This window comes from Anomalospiza imberbis, chromosome 8 (assembly GCF_031753505.1).
Source record: "Anomalospiza imberbis isolate Cuckoo-Finch-1a 21T00152 chromosome 8, ASM3175350v1, whole genome shotgun sequence".
Lineage (NCBI taxonomy): Eukaryota > Metazoa > Chordata > Aves > Passeriformes > Viduidae > Anomalospiza > Anomalospiza imberbis.
In genome coordinates, this window is record NC_089688.1 from 17,576,747 (window position 1) to 17,598,073 (window position 21,327).

Here is a 21,327-nt window from a genome sequence, read left to right on the forward strand (position 1 = left end):
ACTTCTGTTTTGAGTTTGCCTTCACTGTGTGTGACTGTGTATGTGACTCACACATATGTGTTACTCATGGAGCAGCTGCAGTCTCAGGTTTTCATTGCTGCTGATATTGATTGCAATTCTGGAGCTTCAGAAAAGCACCTCGCAGGAGGAGAGCATTAACAGCAGTAACCTCACTTTCCTCATCCTTGGGCTGAGGGCTTAGAGCTGGGAGGCTATGACATTATGGGCATTTGTGGGGTAGCTCCACCTTTTCTGTGTCAAGACCCCATGTGCTAAAAACATAATGTCAAGCTTTGTGATCTGCTGAACAGCTTTACCTGGCAAAGGGGGCATGAAGCAAGAAAGAGGTGATGGGGCTACATGGTAACCAGGGAATATACAGGTAACCACCACAGCGTTACTGTGGGACACAAGTGAAAAAGAATCTAATATAAAAGTATCTTTCTTCTCTACAATTTAGCACAAATATACCTCTCAAGTCACATAACCACAAGTTGCATAGGAGTATCTGTCACCTGGTACATGGTCAAACCCACACTTCAGGGGACAAAAGAGATAATAATTCACAAACATAATATTTTTTTAAAATCTTACCTCTCCTGTGTCCTCGGTTAGACAGTATCAAAGATGTACTTTCAGAAATACTATTAGAGTCACTATAATCCACAGAGAGTTGTCTGTAATCTTCTGTTGACTGACTATAGTTCATTAATCTGGGCCCTTTGTCTGGAAACAGAAAGGAAATGTGGTGAATCATATACTTTGATTATAAGTCTTTGTATTTGCATGTTAATATAAATAACATTTTGATCGGCTAATTTTTATATAGTCCTCATCTTTCTGTCTTCTAACCCTGACTCAATTCATTAAAGACTGAGGAAAGCTTGGTAACTTCATTCTATGACTTTCATAATCTTATTCTGACCAAAATTGGTTTTCATAGTTCCCAACTATTCCATATAAAACAAATCTAATACATTAATTCTGTTCTACATGTTTAACTGAAAGGCTGCAAAGTGCAGATAACCTGCAAAGTTCTTATTCCTTGTACTCTGAGGTCCAAAACCTTGAGCTATAACTTCTTTCTGTGTGCAGGGTGGACAATGCCCCCACTACCAGACTCAGATGCAGAAATTCCATTAATGGGCCATCCTAATTCATTAGGATGTATATATTTTTCTTGCACACTGATTTTACTTGGTTTGCATTCTCTCTTGTCTTTTTACAGAATCTTTGAAACATATTTTTCAATTTTTAAAAAAGGAAGAAATGGAATGTTGTCTTGCAAAATGCAGCTCACATATTTCCAATATAATTCACACCCTAATTTATTGAAGTTCTTTGGTAAATCAAGTGACCTGAATCACAAGCAAACACAGAGATCACACCAGACACATAATCCCTAGAACCAGTGTCAGGAAACGGGCAGGAAATTCTGGCTAATACAGGGTTGAAAATGGGGCCATCCCTTTTGGCAACAGCAGAGTTTCTACCTACTTTTGCAAGTGTGAACCTACAAGCTCAGTTCTTGAGTAAGTGAACCACTATGGCTTGAGGAGTAGTTTATCTGTATGTTTCTAAAAGAATCCCCTTTTCTTATAACCAATAATACCTAATAGAAATGTTCCAGATATATTTAAGTCTGTGTTTGAATCTAGCTGATTTCACGGAGCATATGTGTGATTTGCTGAATAGGAATTGTATTGCTCATATGCCTAATGCTGAGCAAATCCAAAAAAAAAAAAATCCTGTATAGCTTGGGCCAGCTTTCCCCTTGCTCCAAAATCAGAGATGTCTGTCAAAGTGAACAGTACAGTGTAGACACTAGAAAAAAGATACAGTTATAGAATTACTCTGAGGGATAATAAATCTTGATCTTAGTGAAATGAAATAAAAAATTGGTATATACTGTTTTATTTATATAGTGAGCTGGATTTGGCCTTGTCTTGAAATCACTCCAGCAATTCATGTGTGAATTTATAAAACATCTCTTGAATAGAAAATGAAACTAAAATAAAAAAAAAGAAACCACAAGTCTTTGCTTGAATAATCAAATAGGAAAGATGAATATATATTCCTTAATGGCAGGAGAATAACCTCACAGAACTCCACCTTCAAAAATACACTGGAGTATACAAAGTACGAAAACAGTTTTGAAAGTAGAGGAGTTTTATATGCACAGGTTTTATTCAAAGTGCTTTAAGAGTCAAATCTGTGCAAGCTGATTTGTTATCATTGCTTCACAGCCCTGAGAATACTGTCCTTTGTGGAAACAAGGAAAAAAAACCTCACTGACTTGCCTCAGAGTCTTTCCATTATGAAGTAATTTATATGTACAGCAGTAACTATCTTATCCAACACTACATGTAATCACTACAGCATGAAATTAAACAATCCATCTACTTTGGGTAAGACATAGAAAAGGCTGTCTATATCCTTATCCAAGAGTTCAGATTATAAATCTTGTTTTACCTTGGTGAAAATTCATCTGGGATGCCAGTGTTGAGGTGTCCGATATTTTTTCATGCAGTCTTCTCCTTATCACATGACTTCTGTTCAGCTGAGAGGCTGCGCTGTCTTCAGTGACCACCTGCTCTGTCTAGAAGGCAGTAATATTCAAAGTCAATGTCATATGATATGTGAACTTCACACTCTCATCGTGCAGTGATCCTTGCCCTCTGGCTGTCAGAGGCTGCTGATCTGCTTCGTATAAGCAACTTCATTTTCTCTGATTAACACAAAGCAGGACTGAGTATGTTGGTTCCATGCTCTCATGCTAGCTAAGTTTAAGAGGGGACACCCTCTGTTACAGCAGCAAAGAGAGTAAGAAAGAGTGCAAGGGAAAAATTATTCTCAGAATCTTAATGAATACTGATTGAATTTAAAAAAAAATTCTGGTGTGTTTTCTTCCATTGTCATTTAGCTTGTCAACAAAAATCGTTTTTGATATTTCAAATTTTGAAAAAACTTATGTGCTCATTTTTTAAAGACCTCATGTGGTAAGGCTTGATTGCACAGCAAATATTCAGTTCCACTGAAGGACAATGACCTAATTTCCTAACATGATGTAAGTGAGATTTCTTTGAATTTCATTAAGAAAGTCTGAAACCAGAATGGCAATGGAGAAATTTTTATTGTTGTGTAAAGTCCTTTACTTTGGCCAATAAGAGGTCCTGTACAGGTTATGATTGCGTCAGTACTAACTAAAGAAATTAAGATACTGTAAGTACAAAAGCTCAGTCATTTCTCAGGAGTGTAGAAGTGGTGTATGAGACAGCTTCATTGCTTTATTTGCTTGCACACGTGCTCACACAATTTCCTGCCTAGAAGTTTAGAACCAAATCTCACTTCCTTAATCCATACAAACATTAATTCTGGCAGTCACTCACCTGTCTCCCATGTTGCTGGGCACCTCTCTCACTGCAGAAAAGTAGATGATTGGAGTATGAGTGTAGTACTTACCTCGCTGACACTTCCCACTGCAAACTGAACCATTTTCTTTACATAGAATTTTGCTGGTAAGGAAGCAGATTCCTTCTGATGTGCTTCACATGCTTCCAGAATGGATTCAGGAGAAAGTCTTCTGTGTGGCAGATCTTCACACAGTGTCAGCAAGAGTGTATGTAGTCGGTCACTCAGCTGGAGGGACTGAGTCAAAATAGAGGTACTGTTAAATGACATCTCCAGGGGACTGAAATCCTATGTCAACTGGGACCAGGAATTTCTGTAAGCTTTTCACTCTGGGTGAGAAACATGCACTGAATTCCTTTAGACTTTGGGAAAATTCCAGACAAGCAGCATAAAAGCACAGAATGAACCTTTAGTGGGACCCAGGATAGCCTTGGAGGGAATTGACATCTCCAAGAATAATTGGCGGCCCAATTAGGGGCTTCTTGGTGACAGACAGTTCGGTTTGCTCCAGAGCTTTGTTAATTAGACTGTGAATCAAAGATTCATGGAAGTAAGGTATGTGTTAGCATTAGCTTCAGAAAGTTGAGGAGTTTTACCAGCCACAACTGTTGTCATAGAGACCAGATATTTATATTTTAAGGCCATTTAGCTTATTGAGCTTTTCCTTTTAGAATGTGAAAGGGAGGTTAAGTCTACTAGAAACCTGTGCTCTCCAAATTGAGAACAAGCAACCAAAAGCATCAATATAGAAATGAAGCAAAATTTATGTTGCAAGTCTTTGAAAGGGTTCTGGGTAAGCAAGAAACATATAATTTCATCTAGCACAGATAGATAGAATTTGCTCAGAAATAAGGGGAGTTATTTTGTTTTATTCTTCCATCCCATTTTTGAAAAAGCACATAAATGTGCACATTCCACAATCATGCCAACATGATGTTTTTGTTTTAGTCCTGTCTATCTTAGAATAAGAGAATCATAGAATAATTTAGGTTGAAAAAGACCTTTAATATCATTGAGTGCAATCATGAACCTAACACTGGCAAGTCCACCTCTAAATCATGTCCCTAAGTGCCACAAGTAAACATATTTTGAATACCTCCAGGGATGAGATTCAACCACTTCCCTGGGTAGATTGTTCCTAATTGTCTTGGAATAAATAATCTTCACTCTTAAAGTACAATTCATCTTTTCATAAGAAAAATTCTGGTTTTTTAAGAAATAGAGGGGGGAAAAGGGAAAGGAAAGATGAGCTCCAACTAAATTCCCTGATTTATGTGAACTGGTATTTTTGGTGAAGCTTAGACCTTGACACAAGCTCTTCAATTCTTTCCTAGTGGTCCAAAACACAAAGCCCCTCTTAGTGATACTTCAGACTATGCCTCTCATTCTTTGAACCTACCAGAATAAAAGAAAACAAAAATGTTTGTGTTAACTGGCCTGGTTTGGAGGAACCTGGTAATCTGCTGACCAATAGAGGGTCATTCCTAAGGAATACACCAGCATCTGTCAAAACAGAAAAGGAAACTCTATGTGAAACCAATACTTAGTACAGGAAATCCTCATACTAGACACACCATCTTTTTGTGTCTTTGGTCACAAAATGGCAGAAGTCACACAGATGATTTTTTAAAAAAACTAGACTAAACATATCTAAAAGTAAAATAGTGACTCTTAGCTTATGGACTACGTTGCATGCAATGAGTGATGCCTTTTCCTGGTCTTGAAAAACTGAGAGCCAGACACGGTTAAGGGATAAGTGCTTTTTACCTTTTTACCTTTGTATTTTAATAAGGATCCTTATGGTGCACCATTTCGCCAAAGTGGGATATGCCACCATGCACACACATGACAGATCGTGTGTACAATTTATAGACCTTACAAATTAGCCTATCTAACAAGGATGGCCCAATGGGAGGCCTGGATGAATGGTGTGATATTTCCCCATTCAACGAATTCCCCACTGGATGGGCCAAATCTCTAGTTTATAGGATATGTTCTAGAGAGCACCTTGGTTTCTCAAGATAGTGTAGGGTATTCCAGCCTCCTACTACGAGGTCTTTAGGATGTTTGCTCTCCTGGCTTAACAAAATACTAGGGCTATGCTAAGTCATCAGACTTAAGGAATTACAAGTATGCATTTTAAGAATACTGAGGATACATAAAAGTTATAGAAAAGGTATATAAAAGAAAAGGCAAAAAAATCATCTTGTCATCATTAGTATAGTTCAGCTTGAGGGGCTGAGCGAGGCTGCCCTCTGTTCAAAGATGCCAGGAGTAGGGAAAGAAATTTGAACTCCTTTCTTATTATTGAAGCTCTCCCATTGGTGATTAAAATTCTCCCCTACCTGTAGGACTGACTAGCTGTTATAGGCAGGAAAATAATTACTGGAATAAGGCTGCATATTCCACAGCTTCATTTTTCTGCCTAGTGTCTAAGTGTCATTTATGTGGGAATCTGAAAATACAGTTTTCTGCCTGAGGAGAGTATGTGGTCAGAGTGGTATTTAAAACTTTCAGGTGCCTGAATGTTATATCTTACTGTCTTTCCAGAGAGACGCATTTGTCAGAGAGAAGAAAAATAAATTGTTAACAAAGCTGAACATATGTCTGACTTCCTGGGACTGCTTCCATCCACTGACTGTACAGATACTGCAGTCCTGCTGCTTCTGGGATTACAATTACCATATCTGCTTGAATATCATTACATAGGAATATTCTTCCTTTCTGTGGGCCTTTACAAATAATACATTTCTGCAGGAGTGTGGGACTGATGTTCAAAATTGATTTTGATGTTGACAGGCATGGTAATCCAACAGCAAGCTGCAAGATACATGTAACATCTTTCTAAATATAGCCTAATTTGATTAGTTTTATTAGAAATGGGGTGTTACAGTAAGTGCCTGGCATGTTGCATTAAAACCCACAAGCTTGTCTTCATGAGGTGCTGTCAAGATGCACGTTGCAATATACCTCACCTTTGTTAGTCCAAAGTACTGGTTTTTACTTGGGTGGTGGAGCAATTCTGGTGGACTGAAAGGGGCAGCTTCTGTCTGAGATGCATTGTTTTGGAAAAACAAATTTCCTTCAGCAGACAGTAGTACTGACCACGGGCAAATCATGCAGATGGCAGGGTCTGAAAAATGTTGAAGTCGATAAAATGGAGATCTTAGTGTTGAATTCACTGCACTCAGAAAATCATATTTCTGGCATCTCACCTCTATAACCAAACTCATCACTGGAGATGTACCCAGAATCTCTTGCCTGTCTGGGGACCTTGTTGGTCCTGACCAACAGAGTGACTTCCCAGCTTGACCTCAGACTTGCCTTGTCACTGTGGCCTTGCCTGGCGATCGCTGGGCTCTCTGACCATGATTACCTTTAGCTAGTGTTCTCTTTTGCTCCTTCCATGTTTTCTGTAGTGTTGTATGCAAACACAAGTCACACATGCTGGGAAGCTTGTCTTGTTTTAGGAACAGCCCGCCAGCTTGTACTTCATCCTAGTGGAGAATACCTGGCCTTCTGTAGTGCTGGCCAGCCAACGAGTGGCATTCCTGCCTAACGCGGCAGTGCCCCAGCACACCGGGAATATTCTGTACCAAGTGGTGCTGATTATCATGAGATCTGGCATGATTTATTGCATCATGCACAGCACAGCAAATGTGGCAGTATTAGCCTTGAAAAGAGGCTGATTACAGAAACAATACAGCTGCAATTGAGAGATGTGGAGTCAGAGATATGCCTTACTCAACTGGGATGATGCTATGCACTGGCATATCTTCCATGTAACCTTCCCTGTGTTTAAAGTAGCTGGAGCACCGTGGATTCAGCTTCAGAATGACTCCAGCTTGGCATCACTTCTGGACCTGAACTCTATAAAGACAAGTTTTAGCAGCCTTACACTTGGCCTGCAGCTGAGCTTGATTGTACATCCCTACTTCTTGGTTTAGTTTTCATGTTCTGATACCCTAAATTTATCTGGTGTAGCATAAGGAACATAGGCTGGTTATCTATTTTTTTGTTTTAAATTTTGTTTTGTTAAGTCAGCAGTCAGAAGAGCATAGTGTCAGCTTAGTGTCTGGCACAGAGTCAATAGATGAACCTATGCTGAACCTATCCAGGTGGGTATCTCTGTCCTTCACTCCTTTGCACATTTCTGGTGCTTGTAGTTCCTGGGCTATTCTATCCCCTTGTTACACCAGTTAATAGAGAACTGATGGTATAGTCAACCTGCTATAGTGTTCCAGCCCATTAAAAACTAGTTGGTAATGAATTTTCACTCCTCCAGTTTTAGTAGAAGTTACACATCACTTGTTTTCTGTATTTTGTATTTTGATTCTACATGCTTATGAGGTAAGAACATGTCTCATGCATTCTCCCCTCAAAAGGAATACCCATTCCCATAAACAGTTTTCAAAATGTGACAGGCTGCTCAGCTGTGCTCTCTTGTTGCTCAGTTGTGCTCTGTGCTCTCTCAAGCTGACCTGCTTGGCAAGCAAACATCATAATGATAAGTCACATTATTATTATCAAGGATAAAAGTCTCTTACTAGCTGAAAGGAGTGCCATGTGGATTTGCCTGTCCTTCTCTATCAGTCCATGAAGGACATGAGCCTAGCTCGCACTGCACTTTCTCTGGGTGCATGTTATTCAGACTTCAGGAAGGACTCTTCTGTCTGCATATAGTTTACTTAGATTAATTACTATTTGATGTTTAATTTGAAAAAAAAAAAGCCAAAACTGTGTGAAGACCTTCTAGGTAGAGAGAGCAATCTGCACATAATCCCAGCAGCACTGAAAGATTTCTCATTTTTATTAGCAATATGCTGTTAGTGCCATTAGTTTTTTGTCTCCACCCCACCCCCACAAACAAACAAACTCAAAAAATTAAAATAACTCACAAATTAATTTCCAACTGTAAGAATTCTTAAAAAGATGCTTTTCACCTCACCTTTGTAAAGATCCTCCAGAAGCTGCATTGTGGACAGGTACAGGAGTGCCCATATTTCTTCTTCCTCCAGAGGGCTTCCTTTTGCCCAAAGGACCTCGGCCAATGTCACGCAGGAACTGCTCATGCCTGCTGCAGTAGATACTGGGTTTTGGACACAGTAAATTAGACTGAACTGCTCAAGACAAGCCCTACTGATTATACCTGTACCCTTCTCTCACAGAAAGAAATATTTAGTGAACCACCTTGCTTTCTTTGTTCAGAATCAGTAGGTATTGTTTACCCCTGTCTTAATCTGAGTAAATAAAGGGGACTGAACTAAGTGACTTCCTGTAATCTTTGTGAGCCCTTTTACTCATAATTTGAAACCAGTCACAAGGTTCTGTGGAGAATAAATAGTTTTTACTCAGGAGGTCCTTCATTAATATGTGCTGTTCACATTTTGTGAGTGGTTATTTGAATGACAGGTGACTGATTTTGCTGCTTAATTGGATGTTCCTGTCTATAAAAACATGACAGAGTTTATCTAAGAAAAAAACAATACAATGCAAAAGATATGCCCTGTAATGTGAAAAGCTTATTAACAGTGCAACAGAGCAATTAAATCTCATTCATTGCTCAGCAAACTGATCAGTAAAAGCTGGTAGATTCTTACTGAATTCATTGATGAGAGATTTTCTTGCTCATATATCTGAGAATCAGTGCTTGCAGTTCATTCCTCCCAATATACATATAAACTTGCTTTGTTTCACTAAACCAAATTAAAAGATTATTCTATTTTTAATTACTGAATAGCAATTTAGTGGCTCCCAGCACACTGTCCTAGCTGACAGGTACATAAGACCTAGCAGAAGAATGTGGATCCACACACTCATGCTGTTTTGTCTCAGCTGAAACACAGCTTCAGATCATTTAGAGAAAGGCACTCTGTAGTGAATCATAGTTTCATGTCTTACCTACTGGAAGAGTATTTTCATAATCCCAGCCAACCAGAAACTGAGTTGTGACTTGAAGGTTCATGGCTGCTTTTCCTTCAAATGTTTTGTCATGCTAAATATTCTCAAAGAAGGCTTTGCTCTTCATAAATGCACCTGATCTTTATGTTTCTGTAATTTACTAATCTAGTCAGAGCTGCTCTAGGTCTACACATCAGTAAGGAAAACTGAATCCAATCTTCAAATTTCCTAAAAATTTTTGAACAGCTTTTGCTATTACTGTCCTGTAACAGCCCCACAGGTTCATTTGATGCTGTGTAAATAGGGGAATAATAAGTTAGAAGTGATCCATTTACTGATTTGAGTTTTGACATTGTCTGTAGAGCAGCAAGTGAGGACACTATAGCCTGGGATGGTATTGTCACAGGATTGTGTGCACTTTACACCACTGTAAAATGAGTTCACTCACAGCCTTAGGTCAGATCTTGCCCCCCCAAAACTTCTTAACTCTCTGTACACAGCCCACTTACTGCCACCGTTTGCTCTGTGCTGGCAATAGAACTCTCTGTGTCTTACATCTGGTTGCTTTGCCAAATTCCTGTTCAGTATGGAGTCTTCAAGAGGTAACTAGAAGAGCATCACAGCGTCCTGTAGGACCAGCTTGTTGCTGATTAATAGACTGCTCAGACTTTGCTTCATGGGGTCTTGTCCTGGCTCACTAGCTTGCAAACAAGGAATCACAACATACAAAGAATGTTCCCTTGTTGCAACCACCACAGGATTATAGATCAACCTAGTGACATTTTAAACAGAACCAGAGTCCTAATTTTAGTCCCTGTAGCTTCAAAGGGCAGTAAAGCTTCTTACAAACCTAACCTTAATTAGAAGAGACGGACAAATCTTCTTAATCTAAGTCATCACCTTTTCTCTTAATCATAAATTACTGTGATAGCATTTCACTTAACCCTGTGGTACTGGGGCTAAGCAATAAATTCACATCCCCAGAGCAGTATCTCTGGCTTGTCCATACAGGTAATCCACCAGATCATACTTAGTGCTGTTTTATTTGAGACTGTGCTGGGGAAGGAAGCACTGCGTCCTCTGTTTTAGATTGAAGTGCTTATAGCAAGTGATATCAGTGCTGATATTTCTAACTAGCTTAAGTTACTCAGTAAGAAACTACCCAAAGTGCAGGTCTCAGAGCTTTATAGAACCAAAGTGAAATCAGCAGTTACACCAGAGATGCTTAACTTTTGTAGGGAATATTTTTTTTCTAAGAGTAAAAGTAATGTCTCAGATCAATACTAAATATGAAAGAAATGAATTATGCTATCAATTAGATCCAAACTTCTTGAAAAAAATATTAGATTGTATGGTCATGGAAATCATAGTCTCTTTAAAAAATTATTGCTTTAAAACAATGTGGAGTTAAGCAACGTGCTATTTTACAATCAAATTGGCATCTGGTTTTTAAACACACTCTGAATGCCCTGTATCTTTAGGCTGTGTTTTTGACTTCTGATTCTCGAGACCAACATGATGTGATATTTAATGAAGGTCTGCATGAGTGCTTGGGGAAAAAACTTAGCCAGGCTACACTATGTGTATTATAAGAGAGTAAAAGTGATGGAAAGATATTGTTGTCATTGTAGCACCGGCCATGTTCTGGTCCCTCAGCTTAGTCAAACCTGTGATCCAGAACCAAACAATTCTGACATTCAAAGAACCTACAACAAATAAGGCAGACAAATGAGGGGACAAGAAGGAAAAATTGACAGCAACTTTGCAAAAAAGGGATGTTTTTCCAGTAACACTACATAGCAAGAAATTATTCTGGATCTGGTTGAGCCTGCAGGGAAAAATTAGAGCACCAGAGTGTAATCACCCACTTTGGAGATTGGCCAGGCTATAATGTTTTTGTGACTGGAAAAAATAGCAAAGAGCTTAGTGCCAATTCGTGTTTTGAGGTCAAAGGCTGATTTTGCTGATGTCTGTGGAAGAAGATAGTACCATCCAAATTTGCCTAAAATATCCTTCCTGTTCTAATCTTTATTCATTTATTCATTATGTGGCCTCTCTAAAATCAACAGATTTTTCCCAACTCTTCTTGCATAGATACAAAAGGTTGCATTGGGGCGAGGCTAACCTATTATTTTGCCAGCAACATCTGCCTATTTATCACATTTTTTAAAAATAATTCAATTTTGATGCATTTTGTTTTATCATATGTGCAAGTTTTCATCCATTGAAAACTGGAGTCAATGAAAGAAATGGAATTCATCATGAAAGTAAATGATCTACAGCTTCACATCTGAATTTGACACTTAGCAACAATTGTGCATTAGTAATTTCATATGCTAAGGTCACTGTATTGGATTTGGCAGTCTCATTTAGTAAAATGTAAAGAAGCAATTTGGCTTTGGTTAATCTTCATCTTTACTTTTGCTATTTTGTTTACTGTGTAAAGAAAGCAAAAGAGCTAAAAACTGTTACTTTTGTAGGAAAACTGATCTTCCCCTATCAAACACAGTAAAGTGCATTAAATATCCACACGAGGAATGAGTCAGCTGGATATCTAACTACATGACAGCCCTTTTCATTCCCACTTATCAGAGGGAATTTACTGGGGAGTAGGTTCAGCTGCATGATAAGTTTCATGGCATAAAAGTCAATCCATTATCTGGATGATGGTGAAAAAAGATGAAAGGAGATCATAGGACACATCACTGAAAAAGATGATGAGGAGGGATAAATCACACTTAGTTTTTGAAAATATGGAGTCAAGTTTGTTTCTGGTCTGCTTGTAAAGGCATGAAGGAAGAACAGATTTGTCCCACCTGGACATCCTGAAGAACAGCTGGAAATGGGGACTTTGGCAAAATAGTTTGTGTATAAACACAACAACAGTAATTAGAACAACAACAAAGGATTAACCTTGGTAGGAATCAAGCATTCTGTGAATTGGAAGGGCCTCTGTCAAATCAGAAAGGCCTTTCAATTTTTACTGCCTGGAAGCTGTTTATGCAGAGGTCTTGTCTTTCGTATGACTGAACTTCCAGTTCTGCTTCATTGCTCTGTGTGTGTATATTGCAAAATACCTATCTGTAACTCTTAATTTGCTGGAAGGTGTAAACAAATGTAAATGTTGTAAACAATTCTCTCTGGGAAGGCCTATTTATGGTTTGGACATACATGCCCATCACAGCCCCTCTATTAGAGGTGACTAATTGATTTTGACAAGAGTGAGCCAGAGAGGAGACACTTAAGTAGGTGCTCTGAAAGACCTGAGAGGTTGCTAGCATTGGCCACTAACCTCACTAAAGAAGTGTAGGTGTGTACTGACAGAAAAGTGAGAGGGAGTTGGAGTGTAACTTCTTCCATTTGTACCACTATATCCAGGAAAAGTTCCCTCCTCGTAACAGTCCATGGAAACTGGCATAAACCCACTACACTTGAACACGTATGAAGTTGGCTTAACGTATGATCACGTATAATTGTGCTTAATTTACCTGCAATGCCTAAGTATCCATCAGTCATTTTCAAGGGCAACTTTAGAGACATGGAATTGCTTCTTCTGGTAGGTATTGAAGGACACACTGATAAAACTACATGCAAGCCTGTAAAGAGATGGTCCTTAGGCATCTTTCTCTAGACATGGTATTTTCCTTAGCCTTCTATCCCTTTCATCTGTTGTACTCCAATTTCTTAGCTATGTTAGCAGACCCTTTTAGGTCTCAGGTGCTACCTGACAGTCTAAAAGCACCTTAAAAAAGGACCAAACCCAAAGGAGTTCAATCCTCAGAATAGCAAAAGGCAGAATTTTTGTATTAGTGGCGGTAAGATGTAGTGAGGGTAAAGAAAACTATCTGAAAGAAGGGAATTAGCCACGGGACCTCAGGTGCTGGTCAGCAAGACTTCAAGCAATCTGCTTTCAAGACCAGGAATTATGGAAACTTGAAGTTACACTTTTCTAGGATGTTGGAGGGCTAATAAGTACTGAAAAGGGGTCCATAGAGACAGATTAATGAGACAGACTTGCTAATTCTGAAAGATCTTTTAAAATGAAAAGTTACAAGGAAAATGCGTTTTTAGTCAGCATCCTTTTATTTGACCAGAGTGCTGGACAGTGGGTTAATTACGTATCAAGTAATGTAATTTCTGACCATACCCAGGTGACGACCTCCTCCAAGACAAAATCAGTCTGGCTCGCCTATCTCTTGTTTTTTCTCTGTGATTCTCCCCATCAAAGATTAATAACTTACAGTAACACATTGCTTTGAAGTGCCTTATATTTAAGAGCAGGGATAAATTTGTATCCTTATATCTTTATGAGACAAAAGTTCAGAAACTTTATCAAAAGGGGCTGAAAATGCATGGAGGAATAGATGTAAATCAAAATGCAAATAATATCTCACTAAGGGAAGAAAAATCAGTGTTTAATATCAAGTATTACAAATACAATAAGAAAAGTTCTTGCAGCCTATCTCAAGACTGGCTGCATAATGAAGCAAATTTGGAATGCAAAATTAGGAGAATTAAAAATAAGATAAAAATGGGATTGAGCTATAGTTTTGACATAATCTGTGTTAATTTCAAAGTAAAATCACAGAATTTATGAACAACCTGTTCTGAGTCTTTTCTGTAGTCACCAATAGAGAAGGAATGATGCATCAATCTCTGCCTCTGACTCCTCTGAGTCATGGTGGCAGGAACAGCATTTGGCATGGACTTGTATTCTGTAGGAGGTATCTCCAGGAAAATACTTAACTGATTTCCTTTGTGCCCTCAAAAATCATATAGTTATAAAAATGAATGTAGAAACAATTTTGAAATTTAAAATTATCTTAGCATGCATACAGATTAAATGTTTGATATAGATAATAATTTATGAATTAAAATGGGAAGATATGACTTGATTTTTAAAAAGGCACAAGATTATTCCAAAACATATATGTATTAATCTGATTGGAGGTTTCCACAGACAGTTTGAGATCTGTGAAATAATTTTGCCGCACTCCAGTGTCTACACTGAAATATTCTTAAATGAACAGTTTTCACATGAGGATCACAATTCTTTGTTGCTCAAGGCTTCACGTTTTGCTTCTAAGAAAAATGCCAAACACTAAAAAAAACCAACCCAAACCCTGTAAATTTGAATACTGTATTGAGATTTTGAGAGATGTTGGTCTCCAAAATATTTAGGACTAGGTAGTTAGAATATCCTGAAGAATCAATGAAAGCTGTGACCAAACTGCAAATGACAACTCTGTATCTTTTTTGTTTTTCATCTGATTCATAACAACCCACAAAACTGTAATATGCAAGAGGAAAGAAGATGATCACATCAGCCTGTAACCGTGAGCTTTGAATAGGGTCTGATTACATCTATTATGTTGATGATTGTTCTGATTTAATACTTCAGGTTGTATTCTGTTCTTGAAGAACAGTGTTCTTCCATAAGAGAAATCAAAGTTATAAAAATACAGTATAGAAATATTTTACTAAGAAATGACAACTAAATATATTTTCTTTACAGGCCATATTCATCTAGAGCATGTAAAACTGAAAACCCAAGTAAATTCTTAAAATATATTTAAATATCATTCAAATTGAATTAAGGTAATTCAAATGGTTGTTACTATCACCAAATTGTTACTGATAATTTTAGGGGAAATACAGGAAAACTGTATTGAAAATAACTGTAATATCTTAAGTATCTCAATCATAATGCATTCATATTTTAGAGAAATAAAATGGAAAGACTTTGGGGACAGAAGGTGCCCACCTTGTGTACTTTAGTCTTGCTAAATTTCTACATTAAACTCTGAGCCTCTTCTGTATATAATACATATTGGGCCATAACCCTTTTATATATTTAAAGGGTTCTGGATAAATGCTATCAATCATGATATTATTGTTTTTATCTGGATATATAGGCATAGTAACTGGATAAAAAAGCTGAATATTTTCTTATTCCTTACTTAAGAACAACCTACTGCTTGTCCATCCTATTATAACAAATTTTAACTCTGCGCAAAGTTTGAAAAGACTGAAAAGAGCACATCTTTGAAAATTATACTTTAAAATTAATTTACATCGTAACCTCGTTTATTCACATATATTCCATATATAAATTTTATTCTCTAACTCACTGTAAACTTGTTATAATTTTGGAGAGAACACACAATATTCCTCATACCAGAGAGATGAATCTCATTAAATATGAAATTTGACTCTCTGAAATATAGGATGGAAATGTGTAGGTTTATAATTGGAATGAACACTTAAAATGCTGTTTAAAACTTCTGTTCAAATAAAGTACAGGCAGAGCCAAATCTGCAAACAGTGGCAAGTTAATAAGGGAGTTGCCTTGTTGCTAAAGTATGAACTTGCTTTGGAAAGATTGCGTCGCAGAAATTATAGCTGAAATGAAGCCTTCATTATATGGCATTTTTCACCCTCTACTGCAAATTATTTAATTTCCTTTCTAGAAACATGTACTTAAATAAATAGGAGAATTAACCAGACTATTTCAAGTTATTTGGCACTGAAGGGGGATAAAATTTCACTGCTACAGAGACATGAATTTCTTTTCTAGGAAATCATAAATTCACATGAGGTGGGCCAGTCACTAAACAGTCTAATCTTAGAGGGAGACAGTTGAAATCTAGTTCCTGAATAGTGTAATTATGTGCCTTTCTTTAGGGAATTTCATGAGCTGGGTGGTAAGGGTGCTAAAAGTTTGACTTTATTACAAGATCTATGGACACTGTTTTTTAAAGACACAAAATGTTATGGATAGCAAACGAAAATTTAGAAAAACGCAGCATCCTAAAAAATCAGACTTAGAGGATCAAATTCTTATTTCCTCTCTACACCAAAAGGAACCTACTACTGAATTTCAGAGGAAAATATTACACAGCTTGCAGTCAGTTTGCAAGTAGATATTCTTTCAACAGAAGTGCCTAAAAAGATACCACTATATAACTGCAATCAAAAGAAAGTTGTACTGTGTTCATTCTTGCTAAGTTTACATGCCCCTTCTCCTCTGCCCTGTCTGATGCCAAATACCAAGGACCTCATAGAATATCTCTCTGTGATAGACAGCTACTGCCTCTAAAGTAGCTAGTGCTACTTTTCTTTGCTTTTTTCCATGCACCTTTCATAAAAGCTCATTCTGCATGAGAGTAGACTGGACTGGTGGCTCAGAACTAAATCTAATACATTATCTACATCGTTCTAGCGCTTCAAAAATTGACACTTCAAAGCTCTCTGCTGCTGCAGTGCCAGAAATAGTAGGACAGTAGAACTCAAGCACCATGGTAATGTTTCTCTTTTATATTTATTGATTTATGTCCTTTTTAAGGCATTATGTAATTCTCTGAAATGAGGCAGCCTCGTGCCAGACATAGGAACAGGGAATGAAGGGTCAAATGATATGCTGATGCTGAGGTTAATAGGTAGCACCACAACACAGAGCAGGCTGAGCAGAACCTGAACAGGCTGTACATCAGCTTCTTCAGGTGCTAAACAAACATGTCCTAAATGAAAGAGCTAAGATTTTAGATTACATTGCCCAGTCTTCCCAAAGTCTCTCCACAGCTTCTCACATCGAATCCTATTGTAGCTAATGATGCTATGGTTTGCTTATTGCTAAAGCTAATTCTTGAGTTCTGACAGTGCCACAGTTACACCTTTGCTTGCAGAAGAGAGATATTCAAAGCTCCTGATCTTGATTCTGATGTTGACTTGTTCTTTTACTTGAGAAACGCTCAGTCTCTTATTTTACCACATCATTGAGGTTGATGTGTTTTCCCATCATTAATAATGTACTTTACATATAAATAGTAAATTATCAGTATTTGTATTCCTCTGGAATCTACATCTATTAATTTCTAGATTAGAAATGCTTATGACGCCCATAAGAAAACTTCCAGAAAATGGGGTTGCTTTTTTTTTAGAAACTGCAAACTGTAATGTAGGGACTTGCTAAAAACATTGAAGAGCAGTGGAGGAGAAATTAGGAAAGCAGTTTCTTAGTTGAGAGTCTTAGTCACAGGTTGTAAGCACTGGTAATCTTTCTGCTGTTTGGAGTTCAGTGCTCTTTCCAAAATAATAATACTTAGTACAAATCCATGAAACAATAATGTACTTAAACATGTTTTCCAGAATCATGTCAGCTGTGTTATGCAAACAACATCTTATCCCTGCCATAAGGGCAGGAACACTTTAGTGCCTTCTACTTCTTTGCCTTCAATAGGAAACAAGACTATGCTAAGGTACCCTGATTTTTTGACAGCACAATTCTATGGGAGGTGAATGTTTCTAACTCCCAAAGAAGGCAAGCGGGACTAAGTGCTGACATTCTGGATGACAATCCAGTCAGCTCTATATTATCATTTCTCATAAAAACAAGCAGCATTCTAATCAGAATTAGCTAATGATTTAAGAGAAATGAAATTAGGTTTAATGTAAAAAATCCAAACAACAAGGTAAATATTAGATACTGCTGTACAAAGCCAAGAAGATGAGTGATTTAATACTTATTTAATTGATAATGAGATTAAGAGAAATACGTAAGGACCTACCTGTACAAGTTGGACAGATGCCGCATCCAGAATAGTCTGTAATCTTCTATGTTTTTGCCCAATAATGATTGTTTAGACCATAAAAGTTGTAAATATAACATTGAACATATTCAGGTCTTGATTGGACTTCTGTTTCTTGGATTTTTCTCTCTTTCTCTTTCTTACCTTCTGTCTTCTCTCTTTCTTTCCCCCTTTCTTCCTTTCTTGCTATTGCTTTGTTTGTATCTTGTAACTAAGCACTGTGTGGTCTGGCAAGTGGCTAAGCAAGTAAACAGTGAGGTTCCTTCTCTTACTTGCAAGCCAAACCTAGCAGCTCCTGGTTTGAAGTTGAGGGCAACGTCATGTCTGCTAAGGCTGTTTACACTCCTTCCTTTTTTTTTTTTTCTTTCTTTTTTTCTTTTTTTTTTTTTTTTTTTTTTCCTCTGGTAGTTCACTTGCCAGGTAATGAGAATCAGCTTTTAGGAAGTGGCTCAGTATAAATCTCTGGGTCTGTCAACTTACAAGGACTCAATTGGATTACCTGACGCACACGGGAGCATTAGATCTAAACCCCCATAGACTGATGTCACTTTCAGTCCCCGGCCAATCCAGGGAGCAACAGCACAACCAAAGCAGAGACTGGGTCTACCTGGCAGGAAAATACACCAACCAAAAACTGAAGGAAGGAAATTTGATCATTTTTTAATATTGCCTAGCCTGATTTTTTTTTGTTAATTATAGCAGGGTGCAGCTGTGCTCAGAGCAGGGAAGAGGGAGCTCTTGGGATGCTGCAGGGCAACCATGAGCTGGCTGTAAGAAAGTGAAGGGAACGAAACCTTAGTAAAACAGAAGAGAGTTCAATTGGACTTCTTCATTAAACTCTTCACATTAGTTATTCCTCCATTTTTCCCAGCTCTGTTTCCCTTTAATCCTATTTTTTTTTTAGTTTTTGTATAAGTCCACAAAACTTTTTGTTTAATCATTCTCCCTCTATTTTGTCCCTGAATAATGGAATTTGGAAATGCATTTGCATCTACAATCCTTATGGCAATACCTCACAGATGATTGTAGTGTAGATTTCTCTGTTCATTTTCAAAATGAAAATCTTGGATTTCTTTCATTGCATAACTTCATGCAACTAGTAATTTAAGTTCAACAAATTGGCAAAAAAAAAAAAACAAACCAGCCTCATATTTCCTTTTTTCTTTCTCAGTCACTGTGAATATTGCCACTTTTGTCCCTAGCCCGCACTCTGGATTTCACATTCAGTTTGGTCAACCCTTCCAGAGTATAAGTGTTGATGTGGGCTTTTGAGGAAAATATACAAGCTATGGTCTTCTTTCTTTATCTTTAAAGAAAATTTATTCAGGTTTTCATCATCTCAATGACTGTAAATCCCTCCATTTTGACACTTGGAAATGCAATATTGCCTTATCCAAAATGTCACAGAAAACATATATTTTGTTGAATTCTCCCACTGGGTAGAATTCAACCCATCCTTTAATATCCTTCTCTGGTCCTTTTAGTTTGTAGCAGCAAAATAAAACTATTTTTTATGAATTCTGGCTTGGTCCAGAAGTCATAAATCTGATCTGACAGGCAGTCTGACAGGACTGCAGGCAGGAATAAAAATAAAATGAAAGGTCTCACATCTGAGATGTCCCAAACAGAACATGCTGGAGTTGGAAAACCAACATTTATTGATAAACCTTACCAACTGTGCAAAAGAAACTATTTCTTGCCTTGTCCTGTGATCATGAGACTGATACTGCTCTTAATTTTTTAAATTTGTGGATCCAGGTACCAACACATCAGCAAAAAGGCTATTAATGAAAAAAATAAAATCTGAGCATTGATGCAGCTCAGGAAGCATTTTGCTTATTGTCTGATACAGTCACACTAGCAGGACAGAAGCAACACAAAAGTTTGTGACAGCTTCTTCCCCAGGTAATGAGTGGGGAGGAGATAGGAAGTTACTTTTAGTGGTGCATTTGTAGCTACCAGATTTGATTTAAGTAGGTGTATGTATAATGCTGTTTGTGGACTTAACAGGGAGTGTGGCTTGTTGAATCATTTTGCTAGAAATAATGTATTGTGTGAACATGCTGCTGTTAAATCAGGTAGAAATGCTGATTTGATTGACTAATCAAAGTTCCTAAAGACTTTATGTTCTATTGCTTTAAGAAAAGACTTGATGATTCTTCTCAGGAAAACATGCAGTTGCAAACCTGTGGTAGTTCAGTTGGCGTCAGCAGCAGTTCCAAATTTGTGATATCAAGTTCTCACCCATGGTTCCTTCTTTATTCTAGTCATTGAAAGCAGCCATTTTAAAAAAATCACTTACAACCTACTCATTTGAACCAAAGCAGTATTTCAGACTCATAAACTCAAAATATTCAGTATGAGAGCTTCAGTTGAATTGCTTCTGTTCACCTATTGAATCCTTGCTGTGTACAGGTGACATACATGTAATTGCAGCAAAGTTTATGTAACTAGATCACTATGAAAGAAGGTTAACAAGATGAAAGGCTATTTATCCCGGGGAAGGAACTGCTGGATGGAGGCTTAGGATCTCCCTTATGTTCCTCCCAGCTTTCTGAGAACCAGCAATGGCTGGAATCCAATTATTCTCTGACATTAATGCCTTTTTATCCCACAGAAGCTGAAGTGTGGGAAGCTCTTAAAGTTTACATAAAGGTGAAGATTACTATTTACTTCTCAGCTGATGGTGGTACAAGCAAGCTGTCAAAACTACAAACACAGCTGGGGCCTGTGCTTTCTATAAAACACAGAAGACTTCTATTGCTTCTGTTAAGTTTTAACTAGTTTTAATTTGGAGTCCCAGGGAATGGATCATGGACTGCATGAGCTGTCATAGCTTGAGCTTTCAGAAAAATCAGGGAATCCCTCTTTTTGTTTTGGATCTTCTTAAGTCATACAACAGGACCTAACTACTTCTGATAGTGTACTTCCATGCATCATCCTTATGTCTACTAGATGTGCAAATAAAGTTTAATTTCCATCATGGTTTCTAAGCAGATGGTCCAGTCATCTATATTTAGCTTAGCAAAGTAATACAGGGAGGTGAGTCTATGCTCTTGTCCTGGTCTTTGCTGTCAGGAGTGTTTCACAGCAGTGTCTTTGGGGGAATTACATCTGATTTGTGTAACCCTAACTCAGTTAAAAAAAAATAAAAAGGCAAGAGGCCAGTATCTGAACAGCCTGTTTCCCTATAAGAAATAATTCCTAAGGTAATTTAAAAAATACCACCAAACTGGGAGTGGAGGTGTATTGGAGTTTGTTTCTAAGTTTGTGTTTGAAGAGTGCAGGAAGGCAGCATAACTCTTATTGCCACTCATGACAGCAACCAGTTCTCCTTAAGAAAATTGTCCTTAGCTGGCAAAATCTGGCTCGAACCTCTGGGAGTTTCTAAATCTTTAGAAAGCCCTATGAATGGATGAGACCCAAT

At 37.7% G+C, this 21,327-nt stretch overlaps 2 protein-coding genes across 2 annotated transcripts in view; both read right to left on the reverse strand.

The window, feature by feature from the left end:
* LOC137478527 (FERM and PDZ domain-containing protein 2-like) overlaps nt 1-3,630 on the reverse strand; it is a 54,325-nt gene extending 50,695 nt beyond the window's left edge. The window contains exons 1-3 of the mRNA XM_068198557.1: nt 3,463-3,630; nt 2,473-2,599; nt 595-726 (exon numbers count right to left, since the gene is read on the reverse strand). Coding sequence (XP_068054658.1) covers nt 595-726; nt 2,473-2,599; nt 3,463-3,495 — 292 coding nt within the window. The 5' untranslated portion in view covers nt 3,496-3,630. The remainder of the gene's footprint in view (nt 1-594; nt 727-2,472; nt 2,600-3,462) is intronic.
* Nucleotides 3,631-4,839: 1,209 nt separating this feature from the next.
* On the reverse strand, nt 4,840-18,482 carry LOC137478528 (FERM and PDZ domain-containing protein 2-like). The gene is made up of 4 exons (XM_068198558.1): nt 17,880-18,482; nt 8,360-8,488; nt 6,387-6,544; nt 4,840-4,914 (listed from the first exon to the last, which is right to left on the reverse strand). Exons 2-4 carry the CDS (start codon nt 8,481-8,483, stop codon nt 4,840-4,842), a joined length of 357 nt encoding a protein of 118 aa, XP_068054659.1. The 5' UTR covers nt 8,484-8,488; nt 17,880-18,482.
* Nucleotides 18,483-21,327: the final 2,845 nt, after the last annotated feature.

Coding starts and splice junctions, on each gene's coding strand:
- LOC137478528 (XM_068198558.1), bottom strand. CDS start 8,483: ATGAGCAGTTCCTGCGTGACATTGGCCGAGGTCCTTTGGGCAAAAGGA. Junction 6,545..8,359: donor TCTGGAGGATCTTTACAAAG/GTGAGGTGAAAA, acceptor AACATTTTTCAG/ACCCTGCCATCTGCATGATT. Junction 4,915..6,386: donor AGTACTTTGGACTAACAAAG/GTGAGGTATATT, acceptor CTGTTTTGACAG/ATGCTGGTGTATTCCTTAGG.